The sequence below is a fragment of the Erpetoichthys calabaricus genome, chromosome 7, assembly GCF_900747795.2.
Source record: "Erpetoichthys calabaricus chromosome 7, fErpCal1.3, whole genome shotgun sequence".
Classification (NCBI taxonomy): Eukaryota; Metazoa; Chordata; class Cladistia; order Polypteriformes; family Polypteridae; genus Erpetoichthys; species Erpetoichthys calabaricus.
Window position 1 is genome coordinate 161,830,290 of NC_041400.2, and position 23,596 is coordinate 161,853,885.

General features: G+C 37.9%; 1 protein-coding gene across 2 annotated transcripts in view; it reads right to left on the bottom strand.

Moving 5' to 3' along the window:
* Window positions 1-23,596, bottom strand: part of pdzd2 (PDZ domain containing 2) — a 366,506-nt gene that overhangs the window by 7,422 nt on the left and 335,488 nt on the right. For both annotated transcript variants that reach the window (XM_051929601.1, XM_028805633.2), the window contains exons 20-21: window positions 22,445-22,562; window positions 6,946-7,047 (exon numbers count right to left, since the gene is read on the bottom strand). In XM_051929601.1, coding sequence (XP_051785561.1) covers window positions 6,946-7,047; window positions 22,445-22,562 — 220 coding nt within the window. The remainder of the gene's footprint in view (window positions 1-6,945; window positions 7,048-22,444; window positions 22,563-23,596) is intronic.

Sequence of the window (23,596 nt, forward strand, 5' to 3'; positions counted from 1 at the left end):
AAGCTATGCAGAATATGGAAATGAATGCAGGAAATAGTAATGCTAGTAATAAACATGCACCAATCTGGACAATTCACATGCAGCGCTTAAGGCTAATGCAGATGTGTGTGTTAAAAACTGTACTACTGAATTCATGTTTACATTGCATTTCATACCAAGCATGTAAACAAATGTGCTACTTCCTCTATCTCCATCACTTGGCAAACTTCACATATGTTTGGTATTTATTTATTCTCACCAATTTTTAGACATGGCCAAGCATATGTTACTTGATCTGGGGAATCCTCAAGAGCAAAAGTTGAGGTCCTTGAAACAGAAAAGCATGGAAAAGTAATTCAATATGAAAATATAGTGTTGGCTCAAAATATTGTGAATAAGGGAGTATTTTAGGCTTAAATATGTGATTTAATACAATAAGGAGTTATGTAAGCATATATGCAAGCATTTAAGCATATAGGTTACATGTATACATAGACATATGTAAGAGTAAAAGTTATTTGTCTATTTTTCTCATTCTTTTTTGCACTTACTGCTCTAAGTAGTGTGTACCCATCAAAAAGTATTGCCTTGTTTTCATGGCCAGCAAGACATACTATTACAGCTAGTTTAACATACCCACAAATGACTTCCACAATCATGTTATAAAGCTTTACTATTATTATTATGATTACAAAAACATTACAATCTTAACTCTTAGTTAATCTAATTCACAGCAGCAATGGTCAGGTACCACTCCTGCCAGAAGTGGGGCAAATCAAAATGAATCCTGAACAAGGTGTCAGTCCACGTCAGGGCCTGTTATTATTGTTATTAATCAAGAAAACTTACAAAAGTGAAACAAGTAAAAAGGCAAATTTCCCCCTAGGGGCAAATAAGGTTCCTTCTTTCAATCAATCAATCAATCAATCAATCAATCAATCAATCAATCAATCAATCAATCATACATACATACATACGTCAATATTGATGCTACTTCTTTGCACAATGTCTTGTCTTGTTTGTGTTTTAATTTTAAATTAAAACTTTAATTCTATTTTTAATTTATTATTTACAATTCATGTTGTTACACTGTGGACCCTGAGCTTCACAATTTCGTCAATCGTATACTTGTATATGGTTGAGATGACAATAAAGTTCGGTTTGACTTTGACATACTGCACATATATACTGTACATAGTGATGAAAAATGAAAAGGAAATAAGCAATGGGGAATATGATTTCAAGTACAGAACAAAAAGTATAGTACCATAAGGGCCAATACTGCTCATCCATTCATTTTCTAAACCACTTAATCCCATTTAGGTTGGGCACACAGAACCTGTACTGGAAACACAGGTAGATCACGAAGCACTGCTCATTGCTGGTGGAATTTGTGGCAGTTAAGTGCAGACCTTATTATTTGCCGTGAGAATTCAGTGTTATTGTTATTGTGGCAGTGTACATTCCTCCCGATGCAAATGCTAAGGAGGCGCTACACGAGCTGTATGAGGCCATCGGTAACCTGCAATCTCGCCACCCTGAGGGATTTTTTATTATCGCTGGGGACTTCAATCAAGCGAATTTAAAGACTGTTCTGCCTAAACTCCACCAGCATGTTAAATTTCTGACTAGAGGAGACAATATATTGGACTTGGTATACACTAACACCAGGTCTGCATATAGAGCAACTCCCCACCCTCACATTGGACTGTCTGATCACATTACAGTAATTCTCACTCCGGCATATATGCCATTGCTGAACAGAATAAAGCCGGTAATACAGCAGGTCAGAACATGGCCAGATGGAGCTACTGAAGCCCTGCAGGACTGTTTTGAGTGCACAGAATGGAGGGTCTTTAGAGAAGCGGCGACCACTGATCATCACATTGACATTAATGAGTATGCCGAAGCAGTGACGGGATACATTGACAAATGCATTGGAGATGACACCGTCATCAAATCTGTCTCAACACGCACTAACCAGAAGCCATGGTTCACAGCAGAAGTTCACGAGCTGCTGAAAACAAGGGATGCTGCCTACAAAGCCAACGACGAAGTGGCACTCAGAGCAGCCAGAACCAACCTGTCCCGAGGCATCAAGTTAGCAAAGCAGGAGTACTCAAAGAAAATTAGTGATCACTTCGCCTGCTCAAGAGATTCTCGGTGAATGTGGCAGGGCATCCAAACCATCACGGATTATAAGGCCCCACCGCGTATGTGTGTTAACAACACCTCTCTTCCAGACGCTCTTAACACCTTCTATGCCAGGTTTGAGACACAGAACAATAAATCAGCATGGAAGACCATCCCCTCGCCAGACAATCAAGTTCTGTCCCTGTCTGCAGCTAGTGTGAGAAGGACTCTCATCAGGGTCAACCCACACAAAGCTGCTGGACCAGATAACATACCTAGACGTGTGCTCAGAGCTTGTGCTGACCAGCTGACTGATGTCCTAGTGGACATCTTCAACATCTCCCTGAGCCAAGCTGTTGTGCCACAATGTTTTAAAAATACCACCATCAGACCTGTCCCAAAGACAGCCACAGCCTCGGAACTCAATGACTACCGCCCAGTGGCACTTACTCCAATCATTATGAAGTGCTTTGAGCGGTTAGTTTTGAGTCACATAAAGAACCAGCTGCCCCCCAAACTGGACCCTCTACAGTTTGCATATCAATCAAACCGATCAACTGACGATGCAATTTCAATGGCATTCCACTTGATCCTGTCACACCTGGATCACCGCAATGCACATGTAAGAATGCTGTTCATTGATTTCAGCTCAGCATTCAATACTATCATTCCCAGGCAGCTGATCAGTAAGCTGGATCTGCTCGGACTCAACACCTCCACCTGCAACTGGATTCTGGACTTTCTCACTGAACGACCTCAAACAGTACAGATTGGGAATATAAGATCTAACACCATCACACTGAGCACAGGTGCCCCCCAGGGTTGTGTGCTGAGCCCGCTACTCTTCACGCTGTTGACCCATGATTGCACCTCCAACTCTGACACAAACCACATTTTCAAGTTCGCCGATGATACTACAGTAGTGGGACTCATCGAGAACGACGATGATGCGGCATACAGAGAAGAGGTGGAACGGCTGGCACTTTGGTGCAAAGACAATAATCTGTCTCTTAATGTTGAAGAGACAAAAGAGTTGATTGTTGACTTCAGGAAGACAAAGGCTGTCCATCTCCCACTCAACATTGATGGCGTCACAGTAGAGAGAGAGAGTGAAGAGCACCAAGTTCCTCGGTGTTCATATCATAGAGGACCTGTCCTGGACCAAAAACACCAACTATCTTACAAAAAGAGCCCAGCAGCGTCTTTACTTCCTGCGACGACTGAAGAAGGTGCACCTCCCTAAACCCATACTTACCACCTTCTACAGAAGCACCATAGAGAGCGTCCTGACCAGCTGCATTACAGTCTGGTATGGAAACTGCCATGCCTCCGACCGCAAAGCCCTTCAGAGGATTGTGCGGACTGCTGAGTGCATCATTGGCAGCTCTCTACCCAGTCTGCAGGAGATCTACACCTCACGCTGCCTTCATAAAGCCACTAGCATCATGGCTGACCCCCACCACCCCTCCCACCAACTGTTTACTCCTCTTCCATCTGGAAGACGACTCTGCAGCATCAGGAGCAGGTCTGCGAGATTGTGCAATAGTTTCTTTCCCCAAGCAGTCCGGCTCCTGAACAACATGCTGCCCTCCTCCACACTGGACTCTCTACTCCACACACACTCTGGATTACATAATACTACTTAATGCTGTATATATATTTTTTTATTATCATAGTTATATATATATATCTTGTGTATTGCACCTTTTGACTCTGGAGGACGATATTTCGTCCCACTGTGTACTGTAAGTATATTGTTAGGATGACAATAAAGCTCTACTTGACTTGACTACTAACCTGGGGGCACAAGGCAGGAAACAACCTAGGAGATGAAAGCACTCCCATCACAGAGTACATTCACTCACTGTAAGCAAAAGAAGACAACAGCTAACCTGACCTGCTGACCTCCTACTTCTTTGGGACATGGGAGCGATACTCATAGAGACAAAGGGACAGCATTCAAACTACACAGGGGCAGTAAACCAGGTCTCTGAGGCTGTGCTGCCATAATAATGCACATGATGTGCTATGTTATAAATACATATAGTCATGGCCGAAATTATTGGCACCCCTGGAGTTTTCCCAGAAAATGCACCATTTCTCCCAGAAAATTGTTGCAATTACAAATGTTTTGGTATACACGTTTATTTCCTTTATGTGCATTGGAACAACACAAAAAACAGAGAAAAAAAGCCAAATCTGACATAATTTCACACAAAACTCAAAAACCAGGCTGGACAAAATTATTGGCACCCTCAAATTAATATTTGGTTGCACGCTCTTTGGAAAAAATAACTGAAATCAAGCGCTTACTATAACCATCAACAAGCTTGTTACACCTCTCTACTGGAATTTCCGACCACTCTTCTTTTGCAAACTGCTCAAAGTCTCTCAGATTTGAAGGGCGCCTTCTCCCAACAGCAATTTTGAGATCTCTCCATAAGTGTTCGATCGGATTTAGATCCAGACTCATTGCTGGCCACTTCAGAACACTCCAGCGCTTTGTCTTCAACCATTTCTGGGTGCTTTTAGAGGTATGTTTGGGGTCATTGTCCTGCTGGAACACCCACGACATCGGATGCAGACCCAGCTTTCTGACACTGGGCCCTACATTGCGCCCCAATATCTTTTGGTAGTCTTCAGATTTCATGATGCCTTGCACACAGTCAAGGCATCCAGTGCCAGAGGCAGCTACACATCCCCAAAACATCTTAGAACCTCCACCATGTTTGACTGTAGGTACTGTGTTCTTTTCTTCGTAGGCCTCATTCTGTTTTCTGTAAACAGTAGAATGATGAGCTTTACCAAAAAGACTCTACCTTGGTCTCATCTGTCCACAAGACATTCGCCCAGAAGGATTTTGGCTTCCTCAAGTACACTTTGGCAAACTCTAGTCTGGCTTTTTTATGTTTCTGTGTCAGCAGAGGGGTCCTCCTTGCTCTCCTGCCATAGCGTTTCATTTCGTTCAGATGTCGACGGATAGTTCGAGCTGACACTGTTGCACCCTGAGTCTGCAGAACAGCTTGAATATGTTTTGAAGTTGATTGGGGCTGTTTATCTACCATTCGGACTATCCTTCGTTGCAGTCTTTTATCTATTTTTCTCTTCTGTCCATGTCCAGGGAGATTAGCTACAGTGCTATGTGTTGTGAACTTCTTGATTATGTTGCACACAGTGGACAAAGGAACATGAAGATCTCTGGAGATGGACTTTTTTTGTTTCTCAAGTCCTTAGACAATTCTCTGATCTTCTTTCTGTTCTCCATGCTTAGTGTGGCACACTCAGACACACAACAGAAAGGTTGAGTCAACTTTTCTCCATTTTAACTGGCTTCAGGTGTGATTGCTATATTGCCAGCACCTGTTTCTTGCCACAGGTGAGTTCAAACGAGCATCATATGCTTGAAATAAAACGATTTACCCACAATTTTGAAAAGGTGCCAATAATTTTGTCCGGCCCATTTTTGGAGTTCTGTGTGACATGATGTCAGATTTGGCTTTTTTTCTCTGTTTTTTCGTGTTGTTCCAATGCACATAAAGGAAATAAACATGTGTATACCAAAACATTTGTAATTGCAACAATTTTCTGGGAGAAATGGTGCATTTTCTGGGAAAATTCCAGGGGTGCCGATAATTTCAGCCATGACTGTATAACATAATCCATTTTGAGATAACATATGTTAGGTAAAGGATGTGTCAAAAAAAGTCACTGCACTTTGACTTTGATTTTTATTTCATTATATATAGCATAAAGCTAAGAAAAAAGAAATATACAGTAGATGACACTTTAAATAATTGTAATTTATCTAATCAATTTGAGGTTAAAAAAAAAAGTGGTTGCAACAAAAAGTTAAACTTCCTTTCATTAAAACAAAGGTAAAGATCAGAGTAGACCTGAGAATAAAAAGGGCTAAAATAACCACAAAATGATAAAATAAACTACAGGCTTTGTCTTTAACTGAACTTAATAAGAGTGGGAGTTTCAATGTTTTCAAAAACCAAGATTTACCAGAAGAAAAGATAAGTTAAGAACCCCTAGGTGGAGACAGAGTTTCGCAGATCATAACACAATTTCAATGTGAAAAATTTGGAAAACAAAGCTTCATGTGGAACAAAGTGCATTTACTGTCTTAAGAACTTTAAGGCAAACTACTGGATATTTACAGTGGATTCACACCGGACTCGTATGCCAGACTGTTGTTTTTGTTATCTATAAAATATTACAGGCTTGGAGCTTATCTTATCTTTTTTCACATACTGTATATTTCTGAATAAGAAAAGGACTAGAAATTGTGCACCTGCTTGGGGGTCATTAGAAATGTCAGTACCTTATAAGCTAAGGTGACTTCTAGCATTATCAGTTGAGACACAGGGTAGGCTACTATTAAAGAATTACAGTTTTCTGGTAAATATCAGCACAACTTCAAAATCCTGGGTTCAAACCCCAGCCTGTGTCCTGTCTATGTGAAGTTTTCGTGTTGTTCATGTGTCAAATCTGCAGTTTCCATCCCACATCTCCAGTGTTCATTCGTGTAGTTAATTTACTACTCTAAAGTGGCCTGTGTGTGTGACTGTGTGATGGCATGCACATAAATATGCTCTGCGGTGGCCTATGGTCCATCAATTGTTAATTCCTGCTTTGTCTCCAATACTGTCAAGGACAGGTTCCAGGCCCAGTAGCCCTGAACACTGTTTGAACACACAGAGCTCGATTTTTCTGGCTAATCAAGAAAAAAAAATCAACTCATAAAAAAAGACGAAGAAAGTTTGCTTTCCTTTTATAGTGTATATTAAATATATGTAACATAAGTACCACTGTGAATAATTTACTTACTGTTATAAACTTTTGCTCCAAGTCAACACCTCCTGCAATGCTGAAACCCAGGCCTGAACCTTCTTCTTTGACCAGAACTACAAAGATAATTTCTTCTTTTCCCTGAATGACAAAATGTATTTATAATTATTTACCACCAAGAAGTACAGTCAAACAGAATGAGAAAAAATGCAGATCAAAATACAGAAGAAGAGGCTCTGTGCTTTAAGGTTGCACATCAATCTCAGCATTTACAAGAGCAAAGTGATTTACTGCAAACAAAAATGTGCTCCTATATCATTAAACCTGCTTGCTCTTAATAGGTACATAAATGACCTCTTTAAGATTTAAAAGCAGATATGCATGATAATACCAGCTTTCCAGAAGATCTCTTTATCATTTGACACAAACTGAGCATAAAATGTCATATTAAGGTAAACAAGTCCCACTAAGCTAATGATTGCTTGCCATTACACATTCTGATATCCTCATTTGACTATTTCTGATCATTCCTTATTGTGCCTGGGGGCCTTGCCAACATAGAACAGCAACTAAAGAGGGAGAGAAATCAATATATCCTTTGTGGAAGGTAGTGCCCTATGGCTATTCTCGGTCCTTCCATCAAGCTAGCGTCCCGGCCGGGTAATGGCTGTGGCTGCTTGTCACACCTTACTTTACTTATTTCATTTCATAGCTCACAAACCATTCATAAACTCATTTCCATCCATACCTTATTTTTTAATCCTCTTTTCCTAGTCTGGGTTGCAGAAGAAAAAAATAGAAATGTCCTCTGTGAACTTTTGAAACAGTAAAATGCTAGCCAGGAAAACGATCACACTACAGCTTTAAAGATTTATGTGCATAAATTTCCACTAAAGGCACACACAACCACAATGCTTATTTTAAAAGACAGCCTATCAATTATAAACCATAATCAGCCACAACTGCAGTTAAAAGTGTAAAAATTCATGTTTTTGTATATCTGCTTTCACTAAGTGTGTGTTAGTCTGAACATGACCTTCCAAAGGCCCTGTCTGCAAATGCAGACTCACCAATGTGACCTGGAGAGATGGGGTTGGGGTTTACATCACTTGGCTTCACTTGCTGTGTAGTGTCCAGTGTTTCATTAATTGATTTGTTTACCAAATGTTGGGCTTCTCCTTCTAGTTTGATTCAATTTTATGCACTGTTAGTTATCTTTTGTGCTTCAATTGTACTCAACACCTTCAAATGATACTGAAGTCAATGTAAGGTGGAGTTGCAAGGCAGACATCACTAATGGCTCACGCAGCCAGTGGAGTGCAGCAAACTACAGGAACAGAAGAGTGTGGAGTCCAAAGTTTAGACCTGGCAATGCAGACATTACATGTTTTACAATGCAGTATGTATAAAGGGAAATAATAAATGTAAATAATCAGTCTAATAACAGATGTCAAGTTTGTGTCAACAGTAAAACCCTTGTTAAACCCTATGATACACTAAGCACTATGAATCAATACTACTCACTCAAAGGGTCACACGTGAGATTAATAGTGGGGAAGGATGGATAATTACGGAGTCATGCTATGTTGACCATGGAAGCTGTGAACAAATGTGTTAAAATAGATGGATACTGAATAAACTGTAATATGTATTTATGTGATTCATATATCACAGGAAGATATATCTCACCAGAGCCAATCGAGGAAAGCCACCATATGTACGACCAGTTAGGAAGCATGTCTATACCAGAAAAGAGTCAAGGAGGACAAGGAGAGTTTGGAATATTCACAATGCGGGGATAACAAAATTATTTAATTATCTAAATGCTTCTCTTTTCTACTAACTTTGTTAAAGTTAGAAGAGTACTTTAAAGAGTTGATCTGGCAATTAATGTTTATAAATGACCTATATGACTATGTACTGTACCTTGGTAAACAGCCTATTCATCCACTTGATGCATTCTGGGCATATGATCCCAAGACATATCATTGTTCTTTTAGCACGTATATTCCTTGCCAAGTGCAATGTAATTGTCTCTGCTGCCCGTTTTCAATTTGTTTGTAATAATAAAAATACACTTTATTTATATAGTATCTTTCCCATGCTCAGAGGGCACAATTTGTGTGCTTTTTTCATTTTTTTTAATTTATTTTTTTTAAGAGTTTGTATATATTGTTGGCTAAATATTAAAAATATCTACATGCTAAAATATTATTAAAAACTAGCAAAAGTAGTGGCTGCTACCTGGGTATATCTGCATAATGGGTTATGGGTAAGAAAGCTAATATTTATGGCTTTTCTTTTTTTAAATGTTGACCTTTTTGTCATTTCTGGCTATCCCATCCACCACCTGCACTACCTCTCTGATCAGTATCAGTTTCTTTGCTTTTTTGGTATAGGATTCCATAATTGTGGTAACTTCTTGCTGGGTAGGAACAACGAATGCTACTTCTTTGTATTTCCTGGTTTAGTGAGGTTTCATGAATATATGTTTAATCATAAATTGATAAAAGAGGCTTGTTGAATAATTGAATCAATGGACTATAGAATGAACCTACAGTAGAGTGGGCTGGGGTGAATTATGCTTCACTGACATTACTACAGATCTCCATACTATTACAAGAGACAACACTATTGGTGGTATTCCATTATGCTAAAAAGATGATCCAAAGTTGATTCATTTAATGTTGTTTTAAAGTTGCTACATGACACTGTATTGGTATGAAAAGCCTAAAATTATAAGTGTCTCATCACTAAAAGTACCTTGAATAAATGTTTACCATCAAGAAACAGTTAAACTTAGTAATTCTGTCTTCTTTCTACATAGAACTGTGACTTGGCATGAGCTAAAAAATTGAATTTCATTCTGACTTACCTCTATTGCACTTACGAATGACATGCAGATGTATGACAGTGCTGGTTTTGTAAAATATGTGAGGTTCTGTTTTAAAAAAATTTAGCGTCATCAGTTAATTTCAGAGATGCTGTCACATGAACACAGTTCAATGAAATTTGTATATGCATGTTTGGCCAAGACAGCATACCATAACCGTTCTGGTTTAGCAGCCCAATTCAAGCTCCGTTACTTATACATAATATAACATCACAGACCAAAAGGTAATGCTGAGTGGAATAGCAAAGTTTCCTTTCACATACAGTTTTTGCAAAACTAACTGAAAAGAGTGTTTTGGAGCTTCAAAATGTTGGTCGGGGGGAGTAGATTCAAAGACAATAAAATTGCTCTGTAAGGGGTTGGCAACAATATATAAACCTTTTGGACCCACTTATTTCTTAAATAAGTGTGTAGATGAAAATAAACAGGGAAAAACTCTCTTTTGGAAATTCAACATGGCTAAACACAACCCACGATGAAACAAAAAGATGCCCTCGTAGTCAAAAGCTGTAATCCAGTGAAGTAATAAAACTGCTACCCAAGTTAGTTGACCTGAGGTCTTTGATGACATTCAGCTTCACAACTGTACTCCTTGCATCAGCATTTTAGGGATGCCCTCTCCTTTATAATCTCTCTCCGCAATTTTCCATGTAGGCTATAATTTAAGTTCAACCAATGACAAAACAAATGTAAAATGGTTCAGCCATTTTTGCATGATTAACAAACACGATTTTGACTTTATTTATATACAGTGGATATAGGAAATATTCAGACCCCTTCACTTTCTGCACACTTTATTGTGCTGTAGATCTCATTTTAAATGGATACATTTCTCATTTTTTACACATCAATCTATACTTAATAACCCATAATGACCCATAAAGATAAAACAGGTTTTTCAGAAAGGTCTGTAAATATATTAAAATTCAAAAAGTGAAATCTCTCATTTCTACATGTATCCAGAACCTTTGCTGTGCACTCTAAAGTGTGGTCTTCCTGGTTGTTTTAATTATCCTTGAGATGTGTCTAGATGTGTTCAGAGTCCATCTATAGCAAATTAAATTGGAATGATTTTATAATTCATCCATATCATTGGTAACTGATTGGATATTATTTAAAAAGGCACAAACCTGTGTATACAAGGCCTCACAATTTACACTGCATGTCAGGACAAAAACCAAGCCATGAAATCCTAAGAGCTCTCTATAAACATCTGTGAACAAACTGTTGTGATGCAAGATCAGGCAAGTGTATAAAACCATTTCTAAAATTTGGAGTGTCCTTATTAATTGTGAAATGGAAGTTTGGAACCACCAGGACTCTATTCCTAGAGTTAGCCATCTGGCCAAACTGAGTAATTGTGCAAAAAAGGTCTTGGTCAGGGAGGTGGCCAAAAACACAATGGTCACAACTAACAGAACTTCACAAGTCATCTGCTGAGATGGGAGAACTTGTCAGAAGGACAGATATCTCTGCAGCACTCCATAATCAGGAATTTATGGTGGAGTGGCTTGATGGAAGCCACTCTTGATTAAAAGACAGATGACAACCTGCTTCAAATTTGTAAAATTACAATTTAGAGGACCCTGTGAGCATAAGGAAAAAGGTTCTCTGGTCTGATGACGCAAACACTGAAGTGTTCGGGTAATTACATGAACTATGTCCGGCAAAGACTAGGAACTGCTCATCACCTGCTTAACACATGGTGGTGGCAACATCATGCTATGGGGGTACTTCTCAGGTGCAGGGACAGGAAGCCTGATCAAAATTAAAGGATGAATGAAGCCAAATAGAGAGACATCTTTGAAGAAAACCTGCTCCAGAAAGTAGACAACCTGCAACTAGGGTGATGGTTCACCATTCAGCATGACAATGACCCAAAGCATACAGTCAAGACCAGTGTTTCCCAAACTCGGTCCTGGGGACCCCCTGTGGCTGCAAGTTTTTGTTCCAACCAGATTCCTAATCAGTGACAACACCTGATAACACTGTATGAGCTTGTTTAAAAAGCTGGTATTTTTTTTTGTCTCTTATTCTACATTCAGAAAAGCACAGCAGTGTGATTTTTACATTTATAAGACATTTAGAAATATTTCTGCTTTTTCTATAGATTTAAATGCTTAACTCTCTTTTGTTGATTTCATTATATTTTACTCTGTCTCTGTGCAGTTTTCCCCCTTCATTGTATCTTATTAATGACAATTAGAAATGAACAGAGCAGACACCCTGCAACTACTTTAGCGTCAGACTCACTAACTAGTAAATAATGGATTAATTAAACAATTAGAACACCTTGAAAAGTAGAATGAAAATCAAGATAAAAATACTGTTCAAAAGAAAAAAAATACATTATTCCCATATAACTGCTTGGTACATTTTAATATATATATATATTTTTTTACCAAGCTTAGTTTTCTAATGTCTGTATTGTTCCCAAAACACAGAACTTGGGAAATAACAGTTCACTTAATTAGCCCAGGAGTTCAATTAAAAATAGAAGCTGGTTGGAACAAATACCTGCAGCCACACTGGGTCCCCCAGGACCGAGTTTGGGAAACACTGGTCAAGACAATACTGAATTGGTTTCTGGGCATGTCATCCCATAGAACATCTGTGGAGAGATCTGAAAATGGTAGTTTACAGACACTCTCCATCCAATCTAACAGAGCTTGAGAGTTTTTTTCAGGAAGAATGAGATAAATCTGCCCAAATCCAGTTGTGCAAAGTATGACAAACTTACTCAAGGAGCTGTAATTGCTTCCAAAGGGGCTTCTACATAGTACTGAATTTAGGGTACAAAAAAACTTATAGGACTGAGAGATTTCAGGTTTTGATTTTTAATAATTTGCAAATCTTTATGAAAAACCATTTACATTTTGTCACTATGGGTAATGGAGTGCAAAATGATGGGCAAAATGGCAAATTTATTTATTCAAAGTTAAATCTACAACACAGTGAAGTGTGCAGAAGGTAAAGGTCTAAAACTTTTTGAATGGACTGAAGATAATGTATGCTTACATGTACACAGTATCAGCAGTAAAAATGATATTGGTACTAAAAAAACAACTTACTGTGTATTATTAATTACTGATTGAAACAAAAGTTCTGCAGAAGGTTGTCATTCTCAGTCAAGTGAGGTGCATGCTCAAGTTAAGAGTGGCTATGTCCAGGCTTTGCTTTAAGTTGCAGGAACTTTAATGCATCAATGCATTGCTAAGTAATCTGATTAGGGTCACCTCTGAGGTCTTGTAAGATATGGCTACACAAACTTTACAGTTTATCCTAATCAGAAACACACACACACTTTTGTGATCTTCAAGACTAAAGAAACACTATAGTTCAGAGAAATGGACTGTGTCTATGTGTGACACAATATTTTCTTATGTTTAAACTATAATCATATATTATCCTGAATAAGCTACTTGATTTGTTCACATGAACTATACTGAGGTGTTCACTGTTTGTAGTGGCCACATATATAAGAAATACTCTTGAGAAATCTAGTTTTTACATTTTATTTTTTATCAAGACACACAAAACATCAATGATGACAAATACTTATTAAACTGGGTTTCTTTGACTCCTATAGTTCCCATTAATTGCTTGAGATATTTGTTTAAGGACCACCCAGCAGGCTCGGCTCTTTAATGGTTAGCACTTCAGTCAAAACTGGACTTGGGCTAACAAAAACATTGGCAGTTAAAGAGTAAAACAGGAAGACATGAATGATCTAAGTACATAATTTAGAGAATCAAACAGTAGAAATGGAAAATCTCATAACACATGGGGTAATTTATATGAGCCTGAAATGATGGTTATGGCTTTTCTCTCATTTTTTTACTCCAAGTAGATCCCACCTCTCTAATCTGTGTCTTTGAAAGCACATCTCCTGCTCTCTTTCAAAACATAAGCGCTGCCTGCACCAGTTCCGCTCCAAGTTGGCAGATAGACAATACTTGAGTGCACTGACCACATGAAGTGCTGGCACATGCAATAAAATGAGGAGCGGTTTTAGCAGGCTAGACAACTCATGAAAGTGAGAAAAAAAGAAAAACTAAAACACATAACGACAGAGATTCCCACAGTGACCCACCATGTCAGCAGATTTGTGCTGCCAAAATAACCTTAAAACTACTGAAAACGTACCTCTAGCTGTCAGCAGAATTTAAACTCGATCTCTGACACATGAAAGACTGCAATGCAGTCTGTGAAAAATCATCAGGCCTCTTTTGAAGCACATAAGCTTCTTGTTGATTCTGCTAACTAGGATGGATTGCCCTCTGCATGTGGCAGTTTATAAATCCGTGAAGCTTAATTTGTTAGACGCAACTACTGTAAGTTAGCCAATCACCCATAGAAGACAGAAGTGCTATCCGCTTAAGTCATTAAAATCCAATCCAGGTTCAGATGGAATGCCAATCCATGGCAGAGTACAGAATCCTACCTGACCAATTTGAAGATGGTTCCAACTGTGTTATTACAGTCGGTACCAACAACACTGGGTTGTGAGTTTTGGGAATGTCCCTTGAAGATTAACATTATTGATTAACATTCTGATACATGTTTTTAATGTAATTCTTAATCCTCTAACAGCATTATTTGGAGAAACAGATTACAGGATTTTATTGCTTACTGAACAACTTTTTGTGGTATCTGACATAAGTCTGTTTTCACTTAATGTAACACAATGTAAAAAACCCATTTAACTTAAAATTTGAAAGAAAAAAAAAACAACAGGCAAGGAACTGTTCAAACGTTAGTTAAAATGCGATTGACATTTAGTTACTGTTTTTCCTAATTAAACTCACAGAATCACTGCTAACCTCTGGAATGTCTGCTTTTTACTTATATACGAAGTACAGGGAAAGTATTGTAATCGTCCAAAAATTAGAACACGAGATTTTGATGAATCCATGTTTTTGACCTCCAAGAGTCCGAAAATACCATTTTTGGAATTATGTCTGTGTCTCTGTTTGTATATGTAAAACATGATAACTTCAGTAGGCTTTGAGTTAGATCAACCAAATTTTGCATACAAGTATTAGGTAAAAAATGTAGATTTCTATCAACTTTTGAGCTATTTCTGCTAACTAGAAGTGGTAATTCTTTATTCATGCAGCTGCACAGTCTGATTTATTCAACTTTTCTTTTATAATAATTGTTCAGTATATTATTAATTTGATTTGTTGTTGATGGTTCTTTAATGTACATTATACAAAAATATAATCATTGTCTTTCAGTTTATTCCTCAAATATCCATCCCCATATCTGAGTATACGAGAAGGGCTAGGGGAGACCACTTTCGATTTTTTAAGTAAGTACTTCATATTGTGTTCTTTGTTTTTAAGATTGTGGCATCAAACCTGAATAGGATGTATCATTATGTATCACATTCCTTTATATGATTCATTCACTGTAATACAATTTATAAAATCAATAAAAGAGGAAAAATGGGAGAACATGCAACCTCTGTACAGAGTGTGTTACATTTCAAAGACACTCTTGAAAACAGAGAAGTAAACTGTTGTGAAAAGGCTGCATGCAAAATGACAAAAAAAATGTAAAGGAAGTCTCGACATGTCTGTAATAGTTACTGTATAAGTTTGTTTTTTAGGATTTGTTGAGTGTTGCTACTGCACAAATAACCTCTTACAGGATATCAATAACAACTTTTAACATCAATAATTATTTTTACTATGGTAACAAAGGCAACTTCTTTTACAGAAACTGTTCTTAACTGTTAGCTTTCAAAAGTTAAAGGCTTTTTTCAGTCTTTACCATAAGTAACCATTTAGATGGAGGAAGATAAACACAGTCATTTATATTTAATGGACTGTAGCTACATTCTTCCAATACCCTTAACTTAATGCTGATTTATAAGGTTTTTCTGGCATATCATGAGAAAAAAAGAAAGAATAGGCAGCTAAGATGGAAAGACTGAATTCTATTTGATCTTTAATCCAATTTGCAGATTTAACCCATTGTGCATGTGCAAAGTGATTATCATCTTCTTCATTCAAGAAGGAGGCACAAAGCAGTACAAGCACAAACAATACAAAGGAAACCTTTTAGGCCATTGAAAGCTTAATCATTTGTTTTTGTTTTTTTAAATCCATTGGTTCCCACTAAAACACTTCAGCAGAAGCAGGATGCTGGTGGTCACAACACTGATCTGTTTGATGCACAAAATGCTGAAAACCCATCCAGGAAGAAGCTTTGGAGCACTCCGTGGACAGGACATGCAGCTACATAAGAACTGGAGGACTTGGTTTGAACAATCACTGGTCCTACAGATAAATGGATGGAAACAGTGTCTGACTCCATTAGGGTTGCCTGGGAATTTGAGTTCTGGCAAAAAGCCCTGCTAGAAGGAAGAATAATTTCATGGCCCTTTGGCTGACCTGTAAATGCTTCTTGAAGATGTCAATTTGACACTGGAAGTACTTCTAGGTCAGACTTTAAGAGGGCCTCCAGCCCTCAGCCTGGATGAGTCGGGGGTGAATTGAAGACAAGGGCTCACCTAGTTGAATGGAGAAGAGAAAAGGCTGGAAGAGTAAGAAGCCAACAAGGGGAAGACATTATTAAGTGCTATTAAGGGCCCAAATTTAGGAAAGCAGGTCTCAGAGGGATACTTTATTTGTTCTTTCCATTTGTGTTCACCCTTTGCCCACATCCATCCATTATGCCCTTGCTTATACTATGCATTTCCTCTCTCAATAAACATTTTGTTAAAGATTTTGATTTGTTTAGTTATGTTATGGGTTTGGGGCTGCTTCCGAGTGACACCAAGAAGACTTACACCCTGTATGTTATAAAATCAGATTATGGATGAGAAAAGGTCTGATCTGAATTGTCGAGTCCTACTTTTATATCAACTAAAGCTAAAACCTTAGTAAAGAGTTTGTAAAGTGATCTCCACCTTGAGGTACTGACATCTGTAAACTGGTCTAGTATGACTTAAGGTGCCTTGCAAAGGACTGGCATCCAGTTTCTGACATGCGCTTGATGCTGGTAGAACAGGCTCAATCCCTTTATGTCCCTTAATGGAAAAACATGAGCTTAGAAAATGGAAGGGTGAATGCATGAGTACCAATGTATTGATGTTTACAGTGACGATCAATGAGAGTTGGACGGTGTCCAGGATTTCTATTACTATGACACAATTTGTAAATGTGATGTTAACTAATGTTTTATACATTTTGACTTATAAATTAAAAAGTCTGAAGATTAACTTAAATCATTCTTTTTGTGTTAACAGCATGTCTTGTACTCCCACAGTACTTTACATTACTATTATTAGCATATTATTATAATTATGCCTGCAACTCCCAAGTTAACGCTTGAACAAGTGCCATAAAACAAGTTAATAATCTAATTTTTACAGTTGCAGCGCAGTCAGGAAAAGCCCTGGCACCACACCAACATCAGATTAACTAAGACTGTAGGCTGTGTGACTGAGTGATGGAGGGGCAGCCATCAAGCCTCAGCTCTACATTTGAACCACACTGATGGCTGCTGTAAGCTTCACCCTTGTGTTTCAGTTTTATAAAAATACAAACTGTGTGGTGCTGCACAATCATTCTGAAAGAGTGCTGGCAGTATAAGGAAATATAAAGTGTGAAGACTGACTGAGCAACCCTTTGTACATTGACTACTTAAAATAACTGCTTATAAAATTTAAACTTCATCACTAGAAAACTTAAAACAGTGTATAATTATATTTTCAGCAGTTAAGAAGCCATTGATGACACTGATGGCAGCAATCAATATCTTTGTAAAATAAAATTATTGAAAGAAAACATAATATGTTTCCGAGACAATGCAATAATTATTGGGAAAGTGCATGAAAAGTGGTAGGAATAATCTTTTGTTAACAGACACATTCAGTTACTTTGTTCATTTTCATTTAAACAAGGAGCTCAGTCAATGATGATGTACTTTATGAAGAGAGCACACTAACACAAGATTCATTACAAAGTAACTAAGAATGCCACTCAGCTTTGTGGTATTTTATTCTAACTAAAATACATTAAGATTTTAAATGCTAACATAAATATTAAAAAATAGACATAGCTACATATCATAATCTCTGCATATTTCCCCTTAGCAAAAGCTTGCTTCTGGCAGTAACTCCAGTAAATCTATAACAATAGATGCAGTATTTCTATGGCTATGAAAGGAAAAAGTTACCATCTCTCAGTAAAAAGCACTTTATGATTATAATTAAATAAATGTTTTGTTTTTTTTTCCTACCAATCAAACTGATCCCCGGAACAGGATGAGAATTTTATGAAACTGTTTTAGATGGAAAATATTTAACTATAATGAAATTTTAATGTTTTATGAAAATGTATTTCAAGCTAGAAATCTGAAAATGTATCAGTCTGTTTGCCAAGTGACTAGTCATGTCTGCTCTGTTCCACTGCTTCAATGCAAAGGTATGTATTTGTGGGAAATGAATAAAAGTCAGCCAAGTGAAATGGCCACAGTTCTGCTGCTGCTGCTTCTTAGTCTTTAAGACTTCCACAATGCTTTTTTTTCAATTTTATCAAGAAATAATGAGATAAATTTAAAAGAAATCCAAGTCCAAAAAGAAAATTTGGGATTCTGTATGTCTTTTGACTCATCTAATCTTTATAATGAATGATGCCATGAAGTCAAAATACTAAATGTACAACCTCTCACGTAATACACACAGTGCACTGACCAGGGACAATCCTATTCATCAAAAAGTTGGGCCTGGGACCCCCCAGTTAGCTTATTGGCCCATCCAATTTTACAGTAAGCTTTGTGAATGGGAGACAAAATTGCAGAAAGAATGAAAGAAACAAAGTATATGGCAAACACTGTCGACCTACAATAAATAGACAAAACGAGACAACTGTACTTTTGTTTTTTCTTAGCATACTATGCCATTTTTTTCAAGTTTCTGTGACATCTGCATGTAAACTTTGTAACAGACTTAAGTTTCCAAACTGCAATCAGCAAATGTTTACAGTATGACAAACAGAAGATGACCATTACGTGGAAATACAAATTTGCTAAGATGTATGAACCAAATGAACTGCCACTTTTCAAGGGTGGCTCCAGGAACCTACGAAGAAAAGGGTACTAGAAATATAATCAGGAACCTGTCTTAGCCTTGTCCCAGGTAATAGTGGAAAAATGTATTTCAATGTATTTGTAAGGACCCGACTACTACACTTGAATATGAAAAAATCGACCACCCTAACACAAGATGGCTACACCAAAACCCTATCAATGTTAGTAGTCCATCCACATAAAATAGGCAAATACATGGAATATATTGATGAAGGAGGTTGGAGGTTGGGAGCATGCACTGATTACAGCTCGTTGCCGCACCAACCACATGATGAACCACCTGGATTGGGATCCAAGTTCAGCCGTGCAATGGATGACACCTCAGCACCACACTGAACAGTGTGATGTATTTTATAGTGGCTTGAATACCAATCCTGCGTCCAAAACTCAAGATTTCCCTATAAGTTGGAGGACCTGTTTGTAGGGCTGGAAGCAGATTAAAGTCATGCCCCAGGATGAAGCAATCACAGGTTAAAGGCCTTGCTCAAGGGCCCGGCGGAGTAGAGTCACTTCTAGCATTTTATGGGATTCAAACTGGCAACCTTACAAATGCCAGCGCAGATCCCTAGCCTCAGAGCCACCACTCAGCAAATATTGATGAAGGCAAGCAGGAAAAATAAAATAAAGAATTAATTATTATGAATACTTTCTTTAATGAGAAGAAACCCACCAAGAGACATTAACCAGGCCACCCTGCCCCAACAACTTAATTTGACTCCCTTGGGGAATTCTCAGATGCTCCCAGACCAGTCAAGAGATCTGATTTCTTCAACATGTTCTAGGATTGTCCCTCAGACTTTTTTCAGTAAGTACTGCTTCTGGAGGAGGTGCACAGAGGGCACCCTAACAATATGTGCCCAAACCACTTCAACTGGATTCTTTCGATCCAGAGAAGCAGCTGTCCTGATGTACTGTAGCTGTACATATATCATCTTGTAGTTCCAAGCTTTACACAAATTTCAAAAGATCTTTTCTTAATACCTTAAAAAACCATCACCAGCAACTGTGATCACAAGCAAGTTATAAAAAGTATGGATGGCATAACATTCAGGTGCATTCGAGGGATGTAAAGGCATTTTAATCAATGGACTTGGTTAGTAGGTAGGCTCTACAACCTTCTCAATTCACTTTAGGGTTGCTATCTCACCAGATATAGCAAAAGGCTGACAACAGACATGGACAGGACTGTGGTTCATCAAAGGGACCATTTTCTCTCTGACCAGGGACAATCCTATGCATCAAAAAGTTGGGTGCTTTCTTACATACACACACACACACACAAACAACAGTGACAATTTGCCATAGGCACTTATTTAAAAAAAAAAAAAAAAAAAACACTTTTGTAATTAATCCATTCTTGGCATGATTATGTCTGGCTGTTTCAATTTTCATGAAATGAGACTTGCAAAGAGATTAACGGCAAATATTAGAGAGTAACAGAAGTGAAAAGTGAACTTTAAGCGACAGACCATTATGGATGTCAAGTGAATGTGGTAGTCTGATGGTAAATTATAGGGTAACCAGATTTTCAAAGTTCCTAACCTAGACAATTGTATAGCATTTATGCCCATGAATAAAGCCCATCCTCATTTGTTTAATACTTGCTTTAACTCATCATCATCAGAGAGGGGTTAGGGCACGGTTAAAAAACACACTTTCACAAATGAACACATAAGATTCTTCACAGCAGTTGATGTGGAAACTGACGTGGAAACAAATAAATGGTAGTACATCCTGGTTTTTTTCTTCTTCTTGGTCATCCTTGCGATGATGTTCAAATTTAACACTAATTCTTAATAAAGCGGGGGTCCCCTTAGAGTTTCATATAAGCTGTATATTGTGAGGATGTTTGTTTTGGTGGAGCAATGTTTTATTAGATGGGCAGTCTGTTACAACCAGGACATTTTGATATTCTACAGTTAGCGGGATGCATAGCCTGAAATCAGGACTGTCCCCATCACTGGGACGTCTGGTCACCTTAGTAGATTGTAGAGTCAGTGAAATAGTAAATAATTATGATATGCAGATAATGGAACTGTGAGGTTGGTTTAGTGTGAGGTAAATACTGAGTAAATGTTTATTTTGCATTTAGATAGTTAGATTGTATTTCTGATACACTTGATTAACAATGAGCAAAGCCAGGAAACACAGCTAGTGTGTACCATATATACACTCACTGGCCACTTTATTAGATACACCTTGCTAGTACTGGATTGAACCACCTTTTGCCTTCAGAACTGCCATAATTCTTCATTGCACAGATTCAACAAGGGATTTTGGTCCATATTGACACGATTGCATCACGCATTTGCTGCAGATTTGTCACCTCAAACATCCATGATGCGAATCTCACATTCCACAACATCCCAAAGGAGCTCTATTAGATTGAGATCTGGTGACTGTAGAGGCCATTTGAGTGCAGTGAACTCATTGTCATGTTCAAGAAACTAGTCTGAGATGATCTGAGCTTTGTGACATGGCACTTTAACCTGCTGGGAGTAGCCATCAGAAGACGGGTACACTGTAGTCATAAAGGGATGGGCATGGTCAGCAACAATACTCAGGTAGGCTATGGCATTTAAATGATGGTCAGTTGGTACTAAGGGGCCCAAAGTGTGCTAATAAAATATTGTCTACACCATTACAGCACCAGCCTGAACCACTGATACAAGGCAGGATGGATCCATGCTTTCTTGTTCTTGTTGCCAGATTATGGCCCTACCATCTGAATGTCGCAGCACAAATCGAGACTCATCAGACCAGGCAACATTTTTTCAATCTTCTATCATTAAATTTTGGTGAGCCTGTGCGAAATGTAGCGCCTGTTGCCTGTTCTTAGCTGACAGGAGTGGCCCTGGTGTGGTTTGATGTGGTATACCTTCACAGATGCTCTTCTGCATATCTCAGTTGTAACAAGTGCCTATTTGAATAACTGTTGCCTTTCTATCAGCTCAAACCAATCAGGCCATTTTCCTCTGACCTCTCGCATTAACAAGACATTTTCACTCAGACAAAATATTTTCCTTTTTTCGGACCATTCTCCGTAAGCCCTAGAAATGGATGTGTGTGAAAATCCCAGTTGATGAGCAGTTTCTGAAATACTCAGACCAGCCCATCTGGCAACAACAATTATGCCACATTCAGAGTCACTTAAATCACCCTTCTTCCCCATTCTGATGCTCAGTTTGAACTTCAGCAGGTCATCTTGACAATGCCTACTGGGCTAAATGCATTGAGTTATTGTCCGATTAGATATCTGGATTAAGAAGCAATTGAACAGGTGTACCTAATAAAGTAGCTGGTGAGCATGTGTGTGTATGTATGTATATATATATATATATATATATATATATATATATATATATATGTATATATATGCATCCATCCAGGGTCACACACATAAACATACACAAAATATTTACAATGTAAACATAGTTAAAAATATGTAAGTGTAATGGCTGCACATGCCTCAATGAAATTGGCCTAGCCTTGAGACACATTCATGCAGTGTCCTAGTATGGGAGCAGCATACACTAACTTTACCTCAGACAGAGCCTTGGCCTCCTCGATTAGTGATTCCACATTTGCTTTAGACATCAAAAAGGTCAAAACACTCTGAAGTCTGCTTTGGTCAAGTGTAGAAAATGATAATTCGATAAGACTGGAGGGAAAAGAGAGGAGAATGTACAAAAGATAAAGATTAGTCAATAAATGTAGAACATTTATTATAACATTCAAACTAAAAAGGCCAACAATGTGGTAAATTAAAAACATAAGCCAAAAACAGTATCTTACTCAAACGGGCTAGATTCTTGTAGTGTGTCGTAAGAGTGAATTTTTAATCAATGGATTTTTTTTAATGTTCATCTCTAAAAAGTGTATATCTGCTTTAAGGTAATTTTTATACAAATTTGCAACTAATTTGCAATGTTCTGATCAGGGTATATTATTTGGGCTGACAATGGAGGATTATTCCGAGTTTCCCTTTTTCTTGCATAGTAATTCTGACTCAAGACCTGATGTTACTTTTGACCAAACTTGTACAGTATATAGTTCAAGTGCTATGTGAATGAGTCAGACTAACATTCTGTTAACACTAAACATTCAGCACATAAATCAAAATATGACAAGTACAATAAGCAAATACTGATAAATTATAACCAAACTTTCTAAGATTTACCATGAAAACAATTTTTACCTTCAATCCACTAAAACACTAAGTAAACAAGGGCTCCTGCATTGCTGCACTTCTAGCAGAAACTATGGTGAGAAGAGGAGCTTTCAGGTCAAGAGTGATAAGCTATGTGTTTACACTGTTACACATGCAAGCCAAGGGAGTGGCTTACTCACTTTGAGCAGGTGAGGAATACAGGAAAAGATGATGATGTGACACAGTCTTTAACAACTCCTGTTTTCTCTTCCATAGAATTGTAGTTTTCATGCAAACTACAATGTCACTTCTGCCCATTATGATCCAGCCCCTATATATACCAATGTTATATTGGAAGTCAATGTTCATTTTGGACCCTAACACAGAAGAGGACAGACCTCTGCACCTGACAGCCTGAGAAACCAGTATTTTGAGGCCTAAGGTCCTATGCCTTGTTTTCCCTTATTTTACTTTTGATTTTTTTCTCTTATTTAAATGGGAGTTTAGCCCTGGTGGCCCAATACACTGCTCAACCACATAAAGGG